General features: G+C 51.5%; 7 protein-coding genes across 7 annotated transcripts; 2 read left to right on the top strand and 5 right to left on the bottom strand.

The window, feature by feature from the left end:
- Positions 1 to 173: 173 nt before the first annotated feature.
- On the top strand, positions 174 to 1,491 carry BKA58DRAFT_143672 (fructose-1,6-bisphosphatase class 1/Sedoheputulose-1,7-bisphosphatase). The gene has a single exon (XM_046164643.1). The coding sequence runs from the start codon at positions 296 to 298 to the stop codon at positions 1,277 to 1,279; it is 984 nt and encodes a 327-aa protein (XP_046025920.1). The 5' UTR covers positions 174 to 295; the 3' UTR covers positions 1,280 to 1,491.
- Positions 1,492 to 3,542, bottom strand: BKA58DRAFT_143671 (uncharacterized protein). Its single transcript, XM_046164642.1, has 4 exons — positions 2,902 to 3,542; positions 2,674 to 2,856; positions 2,276 to 2,617; positions 1,492 to 2,221 (listed from the first exon to the last, which is right to left on the bottom strand). Exons 1-4 carry the CDS (start codon positions 3,191 to 3,193, stop codon positions 1,704 to 1,706), a joined length of 1,335 nt encoding a protein of 444 aa, XP_046025919.1. The 5' UTR covers positions 3,194 to 3,542; the 3' UTR covers positions 1,492 to 1,703.
- Positions 3,543 to 4,897: 1,355 nt separating this feature from the next.
- BKA58DRAFT_143642 (uncharacterized protein) lies at positions 4,898 to 5,968 on the bottom strand. Its single transcript, XM_046164641.1, has one exon. The coding sequence runs from the start codon at positions 5,826 to 5,828 to the stop codon at positions 4,980 to 4,982; it is 849 nt and encodes a 282-aa protein (XP_046025918.1). The 5' UTR covers positions 5,829 to 5,968; the 3' UTR covers positions 4,898 to 4,979.
- BKA58DRAFT_143641 (beta-lactamase/transpeptidase-like protein) lies at positions 5,969 to 8,348 on the bottom strand. Its single transcript, XM_046164640.1, has 4 exons — positions 7,866 to 8,348; positions 7,329 to 7,815; positions 7,249 to 7,278; positions 5,969 to 7,196 (listed from the first exon to the last, which is right to left on the bottom strand). The coding sequence occupies exons 1-4, from the start codon at positions 8,064 to 8,066 to the stop codon at positions 6,109 to 6,111; spliced, it is 1,806 nt and encodes a 601-aa protein (XP_046025917.1). The 5' UTR covers positions 8,067 to 8,348; the 3' UTR covers positions 5,969 to 6,108.
- Positions 8,349 to 9,783: 1,435 nt separating this feature from the next.
- BKA58DRAFT_381829 (putative Xaa-Pro aminopeptidase) lies at positions 9,784 to 13,226 on the bottom strand. Its single transcript, XM_046170043.1, has 4 exons — positions 12,998 to 13,226; positions 12,802 to 12,946; positions 11,816 to 12,755; positions 9,784 to 11,767 (listed from the first exon to the last, which is right to left on the bottom strand). The coding sequence occupies exons 1-4, from the start codon at positions 13,098 to 13,100 to the stop codon at positions 10,163 to 10,165; spliced, it is 2,793 nt and encodes a 930-aa protein (XP_046025916.1). The 5' UTR covers positions 13,101 to 13,226; the 3' UTR covers positions 9,784 to 10,162.
- Positions 13,227 to 15,578: 2,352 nt separating this feature from the next.
- On the bottom strand, positions 15,579 to 17,306 carry BKA58DRAFT_381826 (uncharacterized protein). Its single transcript, XM_046170042.1, has one exon. The coding sequence runs from the start codon at positions 17,220 to 17,222 to the stop codon at positions 15,771 to 15,773; it is 1,452 nt and encodes a 483-aa protein (XP_046025915.1). The 5' UTR covers positions 17,223 to 17,306; the 3' UTR covers positions 15,579 to 15,770.
- Positions 17,307 to 17,445: 139 nt separating this feature from the next.
- Positions 17,446 to 20,060, top strand: BKA58DRAFT_381824 (poly polymerase catalytic domain-containing protein). The gene is made up of 6 exons (XM_046170041.1): positions 17,446 to 17,803; positions 17,889 to 18,206; positions 18,260 to 18,279; positions 18,327 to 18,674; positions 18,831 to 19,745; positions 19,798 to 20,060. The coding sequence occupies exons 1-6, from the start codon at positions 17,521 to 17,523 to the stop codon at positions 19,918 to 19,920; spliced, it is 2,007 nt and encodes a 668-aa protein (XP_046025914.1). The 5' UTR covers positions 17,446 to 17,520; the 3' UTR covers positions 19,921 to 20,060.
- Positions 20,061 to 20,086: the final 26 nt, after the last annotated feature.

The raw sequence follows: 20,086 nt of genomic DNA, 5'->3' as shown, positions 1-20,086 counted from the left end.
CCCGCTCGTTACCCCCCACCTCGAACGACCAAAAGGAAGCATCTCCAACATCAAAGTACCTATGGACGCGTCGCAGTGCTCGGGGAGATGCGGATAGGGCCGAGAAACCAATGTTAGTCGCGGTGGATGCTTATGGAGCTGCTAGACGGGCAGAGCTTCCGCAACTCCACACCACGACGTCACACTCCGATGAACACTAGCAGACGCAGAATTTCTTCTTTCCGTGTTGAAAGCGCATAGCTTAACAGTCACTTCTACTTTCTCAATCAAACTCGATAACCCATAACTTTCCAAAATGTCGCAGCCTGTGGATGTACCAACCCATCTAAACTCCCTCATCGCCTCTTCACACCCTCAACTGCGCGATGCAGTCCTCCCAAAACTTCTCAGCTCAATCCACACAATAGCCGGACACCTGCGCACCTCCCCATCCGTAACCCAAGTGGGAACCGCCAATGCCTTTGGCGACGACCAATTGAATGTGGACGTGCTGGCCGAAGAAGCGATCCGCAAAACCATCGATGCATGCCCAGCAATCGTAACAGCGTCCAGTGAAGAAGACCCTGTCGAAAAGTCATCGAAGTCTACGAGCAGCGAAGACCAAGGGAAAGAAGTCTACACGCTAGCCTTCGACCCACTAGATGGCTCCTCCATCATCGCACCAAACTGGAGTGTAGGCACGATAATCGGAGTCTGGGAAGGAGCCTCAGCCTTACATCAACCGCCCGACACAAAGCAAATCGCCTCCATTCTAGGCGTACTAGGCCCACGTACTACCGCCATCGTCGCCCTCCGTCTGCCGGGAACCAAGGGATCATGTTTCGAAGTCGGATACGCAGACGACGGCACCATGCAAGTCATCCGCCCAGACGTACAGTTGACGCAGGCCTCTGAGGTGAAGACGCGGTATTTCGCCCCCGCAAACATGCGCGCCGCAGCCGAAGACCAGAGGTACCTGAATCTGATAAACCGTTTCATCATGCAAAAGTACACGCTGCGGTATAGCGGCGGGCTTGTTCCAGATGTTGTCCATGCGTTGGTCAAGGGTCATGGTGTTTACATCTCTCCGGTCACAGAGCAGAGCAAAGCCAAACTAAGGCGACTCTATGAACTTGCGCCTATCGCGCTGATTATGGAGTGTGCTGGAGGTGCGGCGTTAGATTCTGCGACGGGCAAGAGGGTGCTTGAGACTGCGGTGGAGGATACGGATGAGAGGGGTGGGTTGATCTGTGGAAATAAGGAGGAGGCTGAGGCTGCAATGAAGTCATTACTTCAGTAGTCGAATGGGGTCGAGACACCTGTTTATCGGAATTCTTTGCGTCAAGAAATCTCTCCAGATGAGTGGACAAAGAAGGTCTAATATTAAGAGGCTCTAATGTAGTTCGATCTGTACTCTTCGTGCTTCTACCAGTAATCCAGGATGTCGCCAGTAACAATAAGGAAAGATAAATGGGTATATGTCATGTGCAATTCATGACGAAAGTATGCAACGAGGCGTTGGTGGCCATCGTGGCCTGATCATGTGCGCTTCTCAAATGAGAAACATCTGTGATGCCGTGGCATGCTCGTCGAATGTCTTTCTCCTTCTGAATCAGATAAAAGGAAAATGTATATGGGTCTAGAGAAACCGTAAAAGAAGGTCGACGAAACGAGGGTAAAGGTTATAGAGACAGATATCCAGCAACCGAAGAAGCATACCCCACTCAGTAAGCACGGCCAGCTTCGACATCGCCATCGCGAGTTCGACTACGATTTGCTGATATGCCTCTGCTGCTCGGTCGGAGTGCCGCGCAAACTGTCCTGCAGCCATCTCGCCAACCCGGCTGTATGGACATTGGTAGCGCAGTAAGCTCCTTCGTGCTGTGAAGGCTCGCTCGTTCGTAATCATCCCGCTCTTCAACCTTGACATCCAACTTATGGTTTATATGAATGCCTTCCAGCGGAACGTCTCCACGAATCGATCCAGCAGTGCACTGTGATTGTTGTGTCGAGTGCTGGGATGCTTTCGCGGTGAAGCCTTGCGATAGCGTGTTTGACGACGGACCGGACGCTTGGCCAGGAATACCAGTCTGAGAGTAGCCAGCGCGCGAGGTGTACATGCTGAAATAGCGACCGAGGAAGACTTTAAGTGAGGGCGCCGAAGCGCACATCACGGCTAGCTGGGCTTCGAGTGTCGTCCAGATCCAGCCAGAGTATGCTGCCCAGGTGATGTCGTATGTGACTAGATCAGAAGGTTAGCTTTGCCGAAACCGGATCTTTGGGAATAAATCCTTACAGTAGTATAGCTTCGCAGCATAGAATGTTCGCATTATACCGCAGATGCATGTTATCAGGCCCACGCCGAAAATGGCACAAAGGCCGATCTTCTGACGTTTGCTGATCTGAAGATTCCAAATCAGAAGTACCGGTAGCAGGCAGATGACGAAGTCCTGGAACAATGAAATCACCGCGCATGCGACGATGAGGGCGCCCTCGTTGCGGCACGTCAGTTCGTTCTGCAGTCTCCAGGATATGTCGAAGAGGCGAAAGAATCCTATGACCGGTGTACATGTGAAGACGATGGCAATAGTAAAGACGATGCCGTAGACGATGCAGAAGACGATCATGCCGTAGACCCCTAGAGAAAGACGTTAGTTTCTACGTACATCAAGCTGACTGTTAATATCCACTTACAGTAAATAAACTGATTCGTCAAACGATCACCAATGCGGCGGTAGAAGCAAAGGATCGAGACTTTAATCAGCGTCGACGTTAACATGTAGTTAAGTTCGATGGCGAAAGCGATCTCTCTTGTTGTTACTAGCGTTTCTTTGGTCTGATCCCAAACGTGCCATTGGAAGCCATAGATGCGAATGCCTATGTATATCAGCAAAGGCCACCTCAAAAAGGAGGGGTACTTACCAAGTACACTTGATATGGTCAGGCCAAACAGCGGCAGCATTGCTATGCTGACCAGTATGTCGTCGAGTCCCGTATTCTTGGATATAACCAGCCTTGCCCACATCCGCGCACAGTATACCAGGAAGGTGATGCCCAAGACTACCATGAGCAGTATCGGGGTTCCCCAACCTCGTTCCTCTGGGTCGACATAATTCGGTCTTGGCCAACTGAGCATGACTTCTGGTGGGGGGTGTAAACCGCCTGCACGAGCGACGAGGCTCCCGCCATAGGATCCCAGGGTGTTTCCGTCCATGTTGGGAATTACCGGCGTAGTAGCAGCAGGCCTAGCTGTGGGGGGTGAATGAGACAAGAACTGACCATCGCAAACAGAAACGGCACCCGGGATATGAGCCAGATCTATACACAAGAGTCGGGGGTCCAAGACCAATGACCCTGCTAGTGGTTAGCGGGGTCCATATCTTCCCGCACCTCAAACACTATGGAGTGATCTACGCCACAGTACGGGTCCCCTAGTCTTGCATGGCGTATATGGGCTATTTCGCCGACTCCATCCATTATTAGGCTCCCCCCGTGGCAGCTTTCAAGGAAGTTGCGGTGAACATCGGAGGTTACAAGGCGGAGTCATGTGCCGTCAACTTCGCGACATTAACAAATTGCTGCAGTTTTGCGCATAGCCCTGGTAAGTGTGGCATAATGTAGAAACCCGGGGGCGCTTAACAGTGAGCGCAATTGAAGGCTATACTGGGCCTGCAAACGCCTTGCATCGTGGAACGCTGATCTTTGATCACCATGAGGCAGGGAGGTTTGATCGCACACGTGGCATGTGTAACAGGACGTTTGTTGGCGTTGCTTCTGCAGGTGTTTGAAGATCGCGCGACCCGCTGTAGCGGTAAATGATCCACGCGAGCGTATGGAGCTTGAGCTTGCCCAAAAGCGAAGCGACTCTTGGGGTAGGATTGCCGATGCCACTCGCTAGTAGTCGAGCTAGAATCATTCACACCTACCTGTGCCTGCCGATCTGAGATGTCCCCACTGGAAAACGGCTGGTGGTCGGTTGTGATCAATGACCCTGGGCCAGGAATTTCGTCGAAAATGAGGAGACTCCCGAGTGCGTTGAGATGTCGATGTCCAACAATCCATGCACAATCGTGCGCAAATTCGTCTTACAACATCATGGTGATGCATGTCAAGGAAAGCTAGTTCTGAACCCAACCTCGAGGCAAAATCCATGACGATCATGGAGCGATGCGCAATCATGGAAAGCTTCAACGACAAGACGCCATAGTGTGCGACTGCATTAGGTGAGCTTGTCACAACTACCGAGGATTTGCAACCGCAGTTCCAGGTTAGCATCGAGGCGTCAAACATGCAGTCGCCCTACGAACGATTCCTGTCGCGAGTAAGAGGCGGACCTAGGCTAAGGCTAACGGACGTCTCAATAACCACTTGAGCACCGCTAAACCCTTAAAAGGCCCTACCAAGACCAACGGATGCTTGTCGTTTTGCAGTTGCTAACCGGGGATTTTCGCAGCCTTCGAATAGGGTTGCGCTCGCTGCGGGACTTACCATGTCAAAACTCAATTTAGCGATCGACAGCCACGCGAGTGAGGCGTTCGTGACGAGACGTTGTACGCGCAAAGTCGGCAATAGAAGTTCGTAAAGTGTCAATAACCGCTGCAAGGCTCGGGAATATGGAAGAACGTGCGCGCTGATGATGATTGAACACGGTAGGTGCTGAAGATTGAGTCTGGGGAATCTATCGCAGAATGCTGACATCATCGGCCGCGCACAGACTTTAGCAAGAAAGCTACAGTCTTCAGTCAAACACATCCTCCCCACATCCCTTTGACCCCTGTTTGGTTCACACTTGAGGCAAGATTTTTCACATTCCAGGCATGATTTGTCTTCTGTCATTGGGATGCCTCTGTCGATGTCGGGCTTTGAGCGACGGTTTTCGATGTCAGCCGGCAATGTCTACTCCGAGATGACCCTTCGTCCGAGCTCATGGACTATTCGAAATACAATTGAAGATCTCTAAACACTACATCTCTGGGTACTGGAAGATCTGCCGTGCTCACTCACCACGTGGAAAGCCTAGCAAATGCTTCCATCGCCTTTAGTACAGCCTCGGCTGCTTCTGACTGTGGAACAAGATCGACACATGCATCAGCGGATTGTCCCGAATGCGCCACCTCCACAGCATCGTTTGTCATCTCCTTACCGCCTTCCGTATCCTCGTTATTGTAATCGCCTGGATCTTCGCGCGCAGCTTTCCCCAGAACTGGCTGGCTTCTAGTCGGATCGCGATAATCCCATGTCCCAGGCTTCTTTCGATATACTGCATCCAGCTTGGCAGGCTGTCTATGGCCGCCGCCAGCACCAGGGCGTTTCCGCGGCCTCGCAGTCACCCCGTCTGAAGGCGCATCCTCCACTCCTCCAAACCCGTCCTGACGCATGAATTGATCAAAGAATTGCATGCGAGGTTCATCGATCTTTTGCACGGCTTTACACCCGCGATACCCCTTCTTCAGCATTGCCGCGACGTACTTGTCTGCGAAGTATTGTATCCTGTCCTCTTGAACTAGCCCGGTATCGTCCATGGCGGCGTCATCACTGGAGCCAAGAGTGAGACTGTCGAGAGCTACTTCCGCACGCACTACATCGATCAGGCAAGCCGGGCAGGCGAACGGTTTGCCTTGCTTGGGCCGTGCACAGGTCACACCACAGCTTGCAGTATACTCCGTCTGAATTCGGTGGCCACATTGGAGATCATGGAACGTCGATGATGGGTTGCATGGACTGTACATGTCGTGGAAGTGCTGGTCACTCTCCTGGGTCTCCAGCTCACGCTGTTGCCTTTCGGTTTCAGCTACATTGTTGTGGAAGGCATCGATGATGGCGCGAGCTTCTGCAGTAGCATCGTGCATGTTTGCCCGAAGATTACCCCGGGCAGCTGTATTGATGCAGTCGGTAGCCAGGGGTATAGTTTCGGTGTCGCATTCGAGCTGGCAGTTAGGTTGTCTATGTCAAGAAATGGTTGGCGTTGTGCTCGGATAGCGGAGGTTGTCGACGCGGAGGGAGAGTAACGTGTTGATAGGGGAACTCCGCGCGTGATGCCGAGCACGGCTGACTAATACAGGAGCGGAGCCTTGTGTCCATAGCACCGACTCACGGCGAGACACCTGTACAGAACTTTGGTGAGAAGTCTCATTTGTGTATCTTCATTCGGCTAACGGTAATGTCGAATGGTGGGTAGTGCAGCTCGACCCCTGCGTCATTCTCAATAAGGACAACCTTGCTTACAGGCCACCCATTGCTGTCATGATAGCCATCGAAGTCGAACCAATCGCACGATGCTAATCCTGGAAAGATCATTCTCCAAACCTGCGCTCCAGGTCCGAATTCATTTGTCTCGCCTACGCCCTCCGCCGGCTCTAAGACAACCCCTTCAGGTGTAGAGAAGTAGCGTGGCTGGGCATCCGCGGTCCAAGACAGGCGATCTATAGCTTCGAGCGCGGATGAGCCGTTCACTGTGAGCGAGCGAAGGTACAAGATCTGGTCTTTAGTCTCAAGATTGGCGTAAGTCGAGGAATTTGAGAGTGCGGTGGCGACTTCATCAGCAATGAGTCCAGTATCTTCACCCGCGCTGTAAAACCCTGCAAATCGCTCCCCCGTTCTTGTGCTCAAGGCCTCGGCGAAAGCAGGTGCAAGGATATTATGTACCGTATCTCTGATGGTACCCGTCGAGATGCCTGCGTAGTCGGCCAGACCAGATCCTTGCACGAGCACGATTATTCCGTAACCGAGATTTGGTATGGTGTCGATCCAGCTATGCCAGCCTCCTCCATCACCGGACTTGCCAAAGATGCTATATGTCTTCATACTGTCTTCCGCCAGACTAGCATTCTCACTCGTCGGTAAGGTCAACATCTCAATCTCCCAGCCTGGGCCGCTCTGCTGTCTGCCGTCTGGAAGTACGACACTTGGCTTCATGACCTGACGACGCTGGAAGGGCGTGATGAGTGTAGGCTCGAGCGTGAGCCATAGGCCATGGATATACTTGGCGAGGTCGTTTGCAGAACCCCACATGCCGGCCGCTGGGTCGTAGCCCTCGCCGACGATCAAATCGACCCAACTGTCACCGCCCGGCACGCTTATGTCTGGGAGAAGATCCTGTGGAACAGTACCAAAGAAGCTGTGAGTCATGTTCAATCGCTGAAGGAGTTCCCGAGATGTCAGCTCCGACCAGGTGAGAGATGAGGAAGTGACGTTGTTGTAGTATGTGGCTACAGCGGCTGGTAGTCGATTAGTCAATTTTCTCATCAGTCGCATGAAATATCGACTCACCTCCTAGAATACCCAAACCAGCATTCGAGTCTGTTCATGTATGTTAGTACACGTCTCGTTCATAGAACGTATCTGCTTACAAGCTGCCCTCTGGCCTGGCGCAAACATGAGATTCTTCATCGCTATCCCATCAATTACATCCTGAGCAGTCTCGCCCGCCCATGCAGCTCCGATAGTTGGTGAATCTGCTTTTCCGGTACTAAGGATCATGTTGAAGCCAGTACTGTAGCTTTCCCTTGGTATACCCGCTGTATGACTCGCAAGCATGCGCAGTGTAATCTCGCTGCCGCCGTCGTTCCAGTCTCTCTCCGGCAGACCAAAAGAAGGGAGCAGTTCGCGAACGGGCGTGTCAATGGTTAACAGAGATGAAGACGATGAAGAGTTTTGTCTGAGCTGGTTTTCGATGACCAGAGCAGAGGCCATGGCGACATTTTTTGAACAGGACATCAGGCGGAATATCGAATCGCTTGTCACCACATTTGCCTCGGTTGGGCTCACATCAGTCTCGTTGAACTTCAATGTTCCGTTGTTGAACACATATGCTGGTTTCGGGCTTGACGCATGGACCTTGTTATCGTGAGAGATGAGCCTTTTAGTGAGATTGGACCTGTACGTACAACGGCGAAGCTGAGTCCATCGCGAGTGGTGTTGACGTATAAAGCCGAGAGGTTGCGCTGAACTTGCTCGAATGCTGCAATCACTGCCGGGTGTTGGAGTGCCAGGGGGTCAGACAGTATCTTGTCGGCGTAGTCGGGTACGCATGCACATCTCGCAATGGAAAGCAGGTATGCTGCTGCAAATGCGAAGGTGATCCTCATCGCAGGCTGTCGTTTTCAAAAGCAAGTCACGGAAGCGAATGATGGGCATGTGCGAGAGCGTCGGGGTTTGGGGATATTTGTACATTGCGATACAGAAGTATGTGCACAGGTAGATACCGCTGTAACGGTCCAAGAGATACGTCGTGCGCCGAGACGGCATCAGGGATGCAATGAGCCAATGATATGTTCGTGCTCCTACAAACAGAGACACCTGCCTATCGGGGCCAGATTTGTATGCATATAGCTGCAGATAATCCACGATGCTTCTGATCATGCCTTTTCACTTGGAACTTTGACCCCAACTACCGTCGGCAACGAAGATGGAGCAATATTCAAGAGGCTGCGACCCTAAGAGTTGAAGCTTGTCGCAATGCTTACTACCGAAATGAGGACGAGAAGGACCGAGGTGGAACATCCATGGATGATGTTCGAAGGACGAAGGTTAGGTCAAGAGTGGGGTGACCCCATGTTGATACTTGCGCCCCACATCAACGCTTATCTCGGAAGTTAACAGCCTTGCGTTTACAACTTTCATCTCTTCCAAGGTTCTTTTTCCTCGACACCGATGACCTTGAATTACTGGCCCACTACTTCTCCTACTTTTTGGTTGCTGTTAGCTTCCCTTTGCGCTGCCGCGCTTGAGTTTGCAGGGAGACGACAAAGTGTTCAGAAATCTCGCAGCGTCAGAACCGGATGTCGTAGACACCTAATAACGCCACCAGCTGGAAGGTGCTTACAAGACGGCACGGCGAAGTGGTGACAGCAACGACTACCATATTGTTCATCTCCTGCTGATAACATTTCCTTGTGACAAGTTAGGCCTAGGTTTCTCGTGATCCGAACCGGTTTGCTACCCATCAAGCGCACGCAGGTCAGAGATATTTACATCTGATCTCTCCGCACACAAAGATGGTAAGATGGCTATGTATGGCGACCAACTTGATGGAACCGATAATCTTCCCATTATTCCAGCTCCCTCGGGAACTTTGCAATCTGGTTTACCGACACTTTAGGGGCTCGCTGCACGCAGACAGTGTCAAATGTTTTTGATATCCTCTGCATAGCGACACCTACGACATCGATATGCGTGATGAATCCAAGAGATCCGGCATAGCCTTGCAAATTCTTCAAAACACGGTAGCCTGCCCAGGTCCATCTTAGTCAATGCTCAGGTACGCGATGAAGCGATGCAACAGCTGCTTCTTCACAGTCGGGTCGAGAACGGAGATGGTATAGATCGAGGTCAGCAAAGATACATTGTTGATATTTTCAATCTGCTTGCGCACCTCCAGGAGCTATACTTCAAAGTTCCTATGCGGTTGACCAAGACCACACCGCGTTTGATGCTGGAGGCTAGTCAAGGCAGCCTCATGAGGTTTGTAAGGCTCGGTCATTTACTTCCAAAGAGCACCAAGTTCAAGAAGCTACGGATACACTGCAGAGTGGATGCTTTCTGGCAAGACGGAGCTGGTGTTACTGCGACTGATCCGATAGAGATCAAGTTGTTTAAGTCCGCGACCTATGGGAACAAACTTGATTTGATTGAGGTGAAACTGAGGGTGCTCAAATTATCGCATCCAGGTGAGATACCTGATTCCTGAAAAGCGTGTTTACGCAGAGGTATTGTGAGCGAGCTCGAGCGTATCGCATTCTATCGGCGCGTTAGGAATTTCCCAATTCATGACACAGAAAAGAAGGACGCAGTCTGAATGTATCAAACAAAGAACGAATAGCGATACGATTTTGTCTCGCTCTATTTTCTGCCTACAGCTCATCGTGCGTCATCTCAAGATCTCGACTCAATCAAAGTCCGACGCTTAGCTCGACGAGAACATCTAATCGGGTATGTGAGATGGATGGAGTATAAGAAGAGAAAGGAGTGTGAGGACTGTGCAACTGCTATCTTGACGAGCACGTGTGCAGAGCAGAATGTGAGTACCATGTGACCAAGGCGCAGTGAATGCCAGGTGTAGGGTGGTTTGAATCGGGTTAGAGTGTAATAAAACGTATATTGTTTGTAAAAGCAGAACCGAGAAGGTAAAGAGAACGTATTTGGCTTTGCCGCAGCTGGTAAAATAAAACCGACCGTTGTGTCATTAACGTAAAAAGAACGTATCTCTGGTCAATGCATCACGCTCTAAGCGCCTCTGTCGCTCGCTCTCCTCTAAGCGTTCAAGCCGGGATCTATCAATGTCAAGAATTTCCAGGTTACGTGACGTCCTATCGCCAGAGCCTCTCGCGGCGGTAGGTCTATGGTGCTGCTGCCATGGATTTTGGGACATCAAGACTGGCATTGACGGTCTTGAGGCGAGAAACCGTTCGGGCAACATAGTTTGGTCTTGCTGTTGTTTCTTTATCCGCGCCCCCTCCTCCAGCGAATCAAGTCTCAGTCGAAGAGACTCTAACTTCTGCCGTGTAGCTTCCGGTTCTAGAGCTTGCGGAGACGGTACAGGGTCGGGAAGTTTCCTATGAGTGCGACGTCTAAATCGTGGAGGAATTTCAGCGGCTGCGGGGATTTGACGGTGCCGTGAGACAAGGTTCGCTTTAGCTGTGGATTCCTCGCCCTGAAGGTATGCTTGTGACAATTGGCTGTCCAGATTTTGGACGCGAACCGGAAGTACACGAGGAGCTGCGCCGGAGCGTCTAGCCCATTGCGCTGCTCTTGTATCTACTGACCTACTAGTATCAGGCTGAGGTGGAGGAAGTGGAATTCTCTGGTTCTTATCGAGGCTTACGGTGCACGCCGAAGCGCCAACAGACAGCTCGCCAATGCGTGGCGGTATTGCTGGAGTGTCATCGTATACTCGCTCGGCGTTCTTACTTCTCAGATCGGCCTCGTAAGTAGGCTTGACCTCGCGCTTCGAGGAGCTTTGCACAGAGGATGTAAGGTTTTGACGTAGGCGATCCAGCGTTTGTACGAGAATTGCGCAATTCTGGCACGAAGGTGTTTCCCCAAACTGTGGGGTCGATTGGGATGAGAACGCCGGACTGGAAGCGTTGCTCATGTAAACATGATGGAAGTTCGGATTCATCTCACCACATACCGGATTCGATTTCTTCGCGTTGACTGGGGGGAGAGACGCGATCGTCACTGGACTACGCTTAAGCTGCCACTGTTGGATCTTTTCTTCCGTGGTCATTGAGCGTGAAAAGTTCGAGAAGAGCGAGGGGCCTGCCAAGGGCGCGAAGTCTGTGTTGCGTTGTTGAGCGAAGTCTGCGGGAAGGGTCGCAGCTCTGGCGAGCGGCTTTTGTAAGTGTTGTGGTGGTGCCTTTGTAGAAATGCCCGGCGCTCGTCGCAGAGTTGGCTCAATGGGACTGCTCGGTCGCCGTAGTGGAGTGAAGTCGGAATCCGGCCCGTCCACAGCACCTTTCTTTCCGTGCCGGATAACTTCGATCATTGCGTCGCCTTTGGGGGCTGTAGTCAAGTTCTCGTAACCAGAGGAGGTGATGAGAATGTCGTCTTCTATGCGAACACCGCCCACGGGCATGTAGCGCTTCAGTACCTCAATATTGATGTACTTGGAGTGTACGGGCGATGAAAGATAGAAGTGTTGTAGAGCGTATGCAGAAAAGTAGATGCCAGGCTCGACTGTGACAACCATGCCTTCTTCGAGATGGCTGCTTTGGGGATCGGTTGGCGCGAGGCAAGTCTCAGAGTCATATATCGGGACATGGAAATCCTGTGGATAAAGGGATGGTGCCTGGCATTCTGTTAGCGACTGATCAGTATTCGAATTGATTGAACTTGCCTGCTGGTACACTGGCTTCCCTCTTCTTACACTCATCAGTTGTGCCTGGCCTACGTCATGCACTTCAAGGCCTATATGATGTCCAAGACCATGGGGAAAGAACGCTCTACTTGTACCAGCCTTGTAGATTTCTTCTTTCGTTCCGCGGTGAAGGATTCCCAGCTGCAGTAGCCCATCGATAGCGATCTGATGTGCCATAATGTGCAGATCCAGATATCTCACGCCAGGCTCTAGTCGTTCAATGCATGTTTCCTGCATACGTTGGACCAGCTTATAGATATTCTCGGCTTCCTTGCTTGGCCAAGAAGTAGACAGCGGGAAGGTGCGGGTGATGTCACTTGCATATAGCTCATACTCGCATCCTGCATCTAAACACATGAGTTGACGACCTGCGAGATCTTCATTGTTCGCGTCATAGTGAAGGGTTCCGGCGTTCGGTCCGGAAGCAGCGATGGGATCATAAGCCTGTTGCTTCGCTTGCTGCGATATGCACACATCCATGAACAATCCCTCCACCTGTGCCTCATTCTTGAATTTCGTAATGTTAGCAAGGATCTCTCGGTGCGCTTGCGAGCTGATGTCGTTCGCTTTCCGAATAAGCTTGATCTCGTGATCATCCTTGATCATGCGACATACGTTCATGGCTGACCGAAGGGCTATCGAATCGATACGGGGCTTCAGATTGTCGCAGCCGGGGAATTGCGATGACTGGTGCAGGACGTAGATGCCAGCCTGTCGGTTACCGATCGCCCACCCTTGTACGGCGTACTCAAGCTCATCTGCGTAGAAGACTTGATCGACATCGTACTTCATGAGTGCCTCTGCTAGGGTGGAGCCACGACCGTTCCAGATGACGCGCTCAGGCCTGATGCGGGGAATGAACAAGGACAATTCGTCGCGTCGCGTGTCGTATGTCAGATGGCAGTCAGGCTCATTACATCTTCATACCATCAGCACGATCCTCATTTACTCCCAGATCAACGCACCCGCTCAAGTAATAGAAATATCGGCGTTGTCGGAAGGGTGCTGGCATGTCGCTATCTTCGTTGTTCCTCGCTGGTTGACCCGGTAGGTAGATCAAGCCTTCTTCAACACCCAACTTCTCTTGCACTCTCCGCGCATGTTGTTTTGCTGCGCAACGTTAGCTCAATGCGCGACCCACGCCCATCTCCTCAGACTGACCGGGATACTTCTCAAACGGAGTCTCAGCCTCGAGGTGCAGCCAGTACTCATTGTCTTCCCATCTCAGGCGCTCAGAGAGACCTTTCGCATCTAGAACTTCCATCTTGGTACCTCGTGCTGCCTCGGGGAAGAACTGCGATTGCGAAAGGGCTGAGCTCCGATTGAGATGTGACCGGCGTTTTAGTGTTGTCGAGGATCTCACCGGTAAAGCCACCGCATAGTGCACGTGCCATCTCGAAGCTCTCCGGTCAGTCAACCGGCAGCTAAGATCGTGAACACTGTTAACGTATTCAGCCCCTTACATCTATAAACTGACTGGTGCTGTCGACGATAGTCTCTTTGAGCAGACTGGCATCATGACTGCAGTGCGCCTCCAAACGTGTAGGCCCGACGAAAATGCCCATGTTGCGTTAAGACCCCGCGCCTGCGCCTGCTTCCGCTGCCCATCTATCGTGCGACACAAGGCGAGGTCGTGTCAAGCGGCAACCTCAACTCATGTGGACATCTGCAGCATGCTCACTGCATTTGATAGGTGACACGATGGGACCTACACCGATTTCGGGTCATTCCAGGAAAGAGAAAGGAAATCGCAAGGTGTCTATTGCAAAAATGATGCTGATTGGCTGGAAATATCTTGACCGGTGAACCGGTCAACACATAGCTCTACGAGGCACGTACCCAATATGTCAGACTGAGTAATGTCGCACAGACATCCGACCGGCTGTGGGATTTCGTTTGTTTTAGCAAGCATTTACATCGGATCTGTGCTCTCAGAAAAGATCGCCATTTTAGAGAGGGCGGGGAAGCTGACATCGCTCCATTGCCACCCAGGCAAAGGCCTTTGTGATAGCCCTGGAGGATCTCATATCTTCGCAGAAGCCTAAGAGACATCCTAAAGACTTCATAGAAGACGGTATTGCGTCAATCTACCCACGAAGATGTCTTTCTTCTCATTACTTTGTTCATTCAGGTCATCAGATTATTTGCTATTTTCTCTCTTCGTCACCTTGATAGGTCTTCACACCACTCTACTTGGTCCATCGTCCCATGTGCAACAGCAAGTATTCATTTTTACTAGTGAGACTACAAAGCAATGGGTATTGCGAAAGATTAGCACCGGAACACCCTTCTTCCATAGCCCTCCTAGGAGGTTCTCAACGCCGTAAGCCAAGTAACACCATTCTTCAGTCTATCTAGGAGGTCGCCAATGTCGAAACAAAGCCATATCCCCACCCTCAAGGCCGACCGAGGAGGTTGTCGATGTCAAATCCAAACCCAGCCCTATCACCACAGTCCACCCTGGAGGCATTCAGCACTGGGTCGCTTTACTAAACGCCTGTCGATAGGCGCTGAATACGTTGACAGCCATGTCCAGCAGTGTTGGGCTCGATTCTCGGCAGCCTTGTTGGCGAAGAGAGTAGGGCGAGCTGGGTCTCGGAGGTGTTGGAGAAGATTGGAGCGACGTCTTCGTCATCGTCGTCATCGGTGTCCTCTCCCTTCTTCTTTTTCCACAGGCGCTTTTCGAGGACGATGATATGCTCTTGTAGGCCGACGATGATCTGGGCCTCGGTCTTTACAGGCGCCATCTTTGAGGTGATCATTTGGAAACGACTGGATGTGGGGATCGAATTGGTTGCTTTGCTAAGGGCGGTGCCTGAATTTATGGTAGGAGGGAATGCCAAGCATCGTGAAAGCTAGGGAAAGAGCTGTTTTCGGGTGACAGGCAAGGTCTCGACTGTTTTGCCTCCAAGAACTACGTAATCGGGAGCTCAACCCCGGCGTGAAGGACGAGTTGCCCAAGAACCTTTGCGTACTATTAGTCCATTCTGATGATCAAACAGTCTTCACGAGCGCATGATTTGGGTCTAACCTATCTAGGTACGAAGTGAGAGTGAGAACCGGCTGCCTCGCCGTAGCCGCAGTCACCACGGGTATGACTGACGCCCAGCGCCGTAAGATCTTGGCGCCGCCCTCCGGGTATAGAAACCGCTGCTCCCCGCCCACTTTGACTTCTTCTTTTCTCTTCAGTTGATTCGCAGAACACTGCTGCCATGAGAAGGTCTCATGTTCAACTCGCATGTTAGCTAAGCTGGTGCAACCGCCAAGTGGTTGTCAGCTAAGCTGGGTTACTGGAGGTCATACTGTCGTGCCCGACTTACGTACGGGGTCCCACGTGGCAGGGTACGACGACACTCGCTAGATGGGTTGGTTGTCAGCGACTTCGAGACCCGCCCAGAGCGCCTCGTCGTCCCAACCAGACCGATCTTTGGTCTGGTATACTGGTGGTTTCTGCCAAGCGGGTCAACAGGGAAAGATTAGAGGTCACCACAAAGATGAAAGGTGGAATCGCATTCAATCTGATCACAGGCAGTCATTCTGATACTCCGAGGGCCTTGGGAATTGGAGAGAGGACGAGGTGATTCTCGTTCTTTCAGGCAATCAACACGCACTGTTCGCAGTGCTGTTTGTGTATCGTGCGCTTCAGTGATGCGTGTCTGTCAACGGTATCTTGTCGTCTTTTTCATTGAGCTCTGGGCCTTGCGCCTAGACTTGAGGAAGGAGAGTTGTTTGGTCAGATGAGCGACATGTTTAGTTTGGGAAGCCAGCTGTACACTACTATTCTTGAACAAAGAGGTCATTGCGACAGTATTGTAGAAGTGTTTTATGCAACATGTACATGAAAGGCGACTTCATGCAACCATCGCCTAGGGAAGGAAAGGTTGTAATATGGGAGTATGGATCGTAACATCATGAAACTACCTAAGCACTCGCCTCACTCATCACTGTCATGTTCATCATCGTCTTCTTCATCTTCCATCTCTTCGTCATCATCTTCATCGTCATCTTCGCTCGCATCAAGATCCACAGGCACCGCCTCGGGCCACGCCACTGTGACCTCTTCCTGTAAATCCTCCCAAAACTTGCCCATGTCTGCCCCAGTATGCTCCTTCACCTTTTCCGCCGGGACTGGGATGTCCAAATCGTTGTCTGCATCTTCGCTCTTAAAAGTCACATACATGTGGTCTTGCTGCAACATGCCGACTTTAAGATGAGTAAGAGCAAGTCGCGGCGTTTTGGACAGTTTGCTGAACAAGTCGCGCCAAAAATTAGGCTTGTGTCCGTGAGGTGGAGCGACTACGGCGGGGATATTCATCCTCCAAAGGCTCAGATCTTCCAGAGTCGGCGCGAACTTGGAGATAAAGTTGAACAAAATATCAGCCCGAGCGCTTAGCTGACCAAGCTCGAGCTTCTTCAAGAGCGGTAGAGAAACTGGAGCAGGGTCAAGGAAAGTTGCTTTACTTGAGCTGGCAATGTGGTCTGGAGTACCCAACCACTGCAGAAAGTCCTCGTTATTGGCCACCAGATGTTTCTCGAAGTTCAGGCGGAGATGTACGAGATTGGGAGTAAAATGTAGGAAGCGCCGAAGTGAGCGTCCGGCGTTTGGATCTGCAGACGTTCCGTTGCTATGGGTGTGCAGGTAACGAGGCTTGAGGTCCACGTTCAAGAGTAACGTGCTTGTGTTCTGCAATATGGGCTCTACTACAGGTCGAATATATTCTGGAAGGAAAAATGCCGTGTCGGGCAGGCCACGCTGACGAAGCAACACCTCGAACTCAGGAGGTCGTCGGTTGGCTTTGCCCAAAGCGTACAACACACTGGAGAAGACGCGAGACGTGAAGCGAGTGCCGACATCCTGTGCGAAAGAATCGCGATCGGCGAACCGTAGCTCAATACCGGTTTCGCGATGGACGGTAGTTGCGCCCCAGGAGCTCCAGCTCTTGCCGTCGCGAACTCGATTGGCTGCGTTGAAGTCGCGGATGCCGACGGTGGTGAGGTTCTCGAGACGCTCGAAAGCCTCCGTAAGCATTTCGCGGTCGATTCCAGTACCCAAAAGAGTTTTCTGGTCCTCGTAGCCCTGAATATAGCGTGTAGCGGCGTCGTCATCCTTGAAGCGTAGTGGTATCTCGCTGTAGACATTGGTGGCAATGATGATGTGTGACAGCTTCTTGGAAAGACTGACATGCTTGGATATGTCGATGAGCGCTTGCAGGCTCTTGTGCGTGAGCATGAACTGCTTCTTGGAGAAGAACTCTTTGGTGAACCATTCATAAAGCGACTTCTCGGTTTGTTTGCATGCTAGACGAAATGAACCAAGATCTTCAGTAGGAAGGTATTCTGAAACCGCGACCAGCAATTCCAAAGGTATCGTGAGAAGCGACGCCATCTTGGTAGGAAGCGACGTTGGCGAGTGAAGTTTGCTGTCGTGTTGACGATGCAGGGCCACGGGTGCTTGCCCAGGTGTGGCACGACTCCCGAGGTCGTCTTATCATGTGTGCACGCGTCGATCTCGCGAAGGCAGAAATGGACGCTAGTCCGCGTTGGGCGCTGATGCCTAAGGGCGTCCCTTCCATCGTCTCATCGGCCGCCTGGTCCCGTGTCAAACAAATGTTCAAATAGCCATTCGGCACCTTCAATCCAGCTGCATCCCGTCTTTCTCGACCCCAATCGCATCAATCGTATCAATGGCTCGCAAAGCTGCCCAGAAAGCCGCACCAGCGGCCGATCCACTTACTGGATTGTCCATCGCGGCATCTGGCCGCTTCCCGGGTGGAGTAACTCAATCGACACTACAGGCGCGTATAACGTCACTCGGCGCCGAATTCCTGTCGAGCGTCACACCGGACACGACGCACCTCATCGCAACGCAAAAAGACTTTGAGAGCAATTCCACCAAAGTCAAGACTGCTGCTGCTCAGAACGTGTCGATCGTTACCCTCGAATGGCTCGACGAATGCGAGAGGGCAGGTAAGTCCACAACATTCCGACGCACTCAGAACCGCAACATGCTTCTCAGATCTTAATGAAGATCTTCAAATTGACGTTGGGGCAGATTCTTATGCTCCTGAGTCGCAATATCTGTTGTCTGCTGCGGCGGCGGCGGCGCCAGCTCCTGCCTCTGTCCAGAACGGGTCAAAGAAGCGCGCGGCGTCATCTGCCTCGCCACCAGCGACTGCACAGCAGGAAGCCAAGAAGCCTAAGATCAAGGAGAATGCCAAAGTCGGCGATGGACAGAACGCAAAGTCCAAGCAGATTGCAATCTCTGTAGACGAACATTGCCCTCTAGCTAGCTGGCGAGTCTACATTGACAATAACGACGGCACGATCTACGACGCGTCACTCAATCAAACAAACTCGTCTGAAAACAACAGTGAGTAGTGACAGTCGCGCCAGGATTCTAAGCACGTATGCTGACTGCTTTAGACAAGTTCTACAAAGTCCAGGTTCGTATGGATCTACACGTACAACTATGCTCTATTAACGTACAAAGCTTCTCACCGATGGCTCCAGCTACCAGACGTGGACGCGCTGGGGGCGAGTCGGCGACCGTGGCCAGATGAAAATGCTTGGCAATGGAAGCCTCAACACTGCCATGCAGGAGTTTGAGAAAAAGTTCAAGGACAAGTCTGGCCTCAAGTGGGCAGACCGCGGTGAAGAGCCGAAAGCTGGCAAATACGCCTACGTAGAGCGGTCCTACAATCCTGACTCGGACGACGACGACGACGACGACGGCGATGCTGATGCTGGCGCTGATGCCGACGATACTAAGAACGGCGCTACGCCTGATAGCACCTTGTCTCCCCCTGTCCAGGATCTCATGAAGCTCATCTTCAACCAGGTAAGAACCCAGTGCTTTCTTTTGGCGTCACTAGAGTGGCTTCAATTCGTATCGCATTCTGAAAAGTTATGATGGAGCTTGGAGCGTAAATTTTCTTAGGACGCGTTCATTCATTAAGATACACTGATATGTATGCGCCAGGCTAACATTTCCTAGGATTACTTCAATCAAACTATGACCGCCCTCAACTATGACGCAAACAAGCTCCCACTAGGCAAACTCAGCAAAGGCACTATCGCTCGTGGTTTTCAGACCCTGAAGGACCTCTCCGTGCTCATCGACGAAAATGACAATGACTCTAGGGCAGAGGTTGAACGCCTGTCGAACCAATACTTCTCTCTAATCCCACATGCCTTCGGTCGCAATCGCCCACCGGTCATTCGAGACATCACACTCCTTAAGAAGGAGATTGAGCTACTCGAGAGTCTTTCAGACATGAAAGAAACTGCTGCCATGCTTAAGGACCAACTGAAGGACAAGAGCGATGTGAACAAGCTCGACAAACAGTTCCAGGGACTTGGCATGAACGAAATGACTCCCCTTGAACACAAGAGTCGCGAATTTGTTGAGATTGACGAGTATCTCAACAACTCAAAGGGCAAGACACATCATGTCAGCTACAAAGTACAAGAGATTTTCCGCATCGAGCGTCAAGGAGAATTCGACCGTTTCGACAAGAGCAAGTATGCGAAGATCGCAAGCAACCGCCGCTTGCTTTGGCACGGATCCCGAGTCACCAACTATGGTGGTATTTTGGGTCAAGGTCTTAGAATCGCACCACCCGAAGCCCCTGTCAGCGGATACATGTTTGGCAAAGGTATATATCTCGCCGATATGTCTTCAAAATCCGCCAACTACTGCGCTTCGTACAATTCTGGAGGCACAGCTCTGCTTCTTCTCTGCGAAGCTGAGCTCGGCAACCCAATGCACGAGCTTACCGACGCATCATATACTGCCGGAGAGGATGCCATCAAGAAGGGCCTACACAGCACATTTGGTATGGGACAGACTGGCCCAAGCAAGTGGAAGGATGCGGGCTGCGTGAACCCGGCCCTTAAAGGATGCATGATGGTAAGCAAGCGCTCACTCTCGGTTCTGTGTTCACAGCTAATCATGATACTAGCCTGATGTATCGACACGGCCTGGCGCTACCAACGTACCCAACGCGTACTTGCAATACAACGAGTACATCGCCTACGACGTCGCTCAGGTCAAGCTCCGTTACCTGCTCCGTGTTCAGATGTAGATTCCCCGCGCTATCATCTCACGAATCGGCGTTGAGGCGTTCCAAATGGGATTCACAAGGAAAATTTTATGGCACACGTCTACATGATCTTAGGCAATATCAAGTTATTAAGTTTTAACACTATATATCTTATAAACTCCGCGTGATGAGCTCCGCTTGGGCATAG

The sequence above is a fragment of the Alternaria rosae genome (genome assembly GCF_020736505.1).
Source record: "Alternaria rosae strain MPI-PUGE-AT-0040 chromosome Unknown BKA58scaffold_4, whole genome shotgun sequence".
In the NCBI taxonomy this organism is placed as follows: Eukaryota; Fungi; Ascomycota; class Dothideomycetes; order Pleosporales; family Pleosporaceae; genus Alternaria; species Alternaria rosae.
This window is presented reverse-complemented; position numbering and strand designations above follow the sequence as displayed.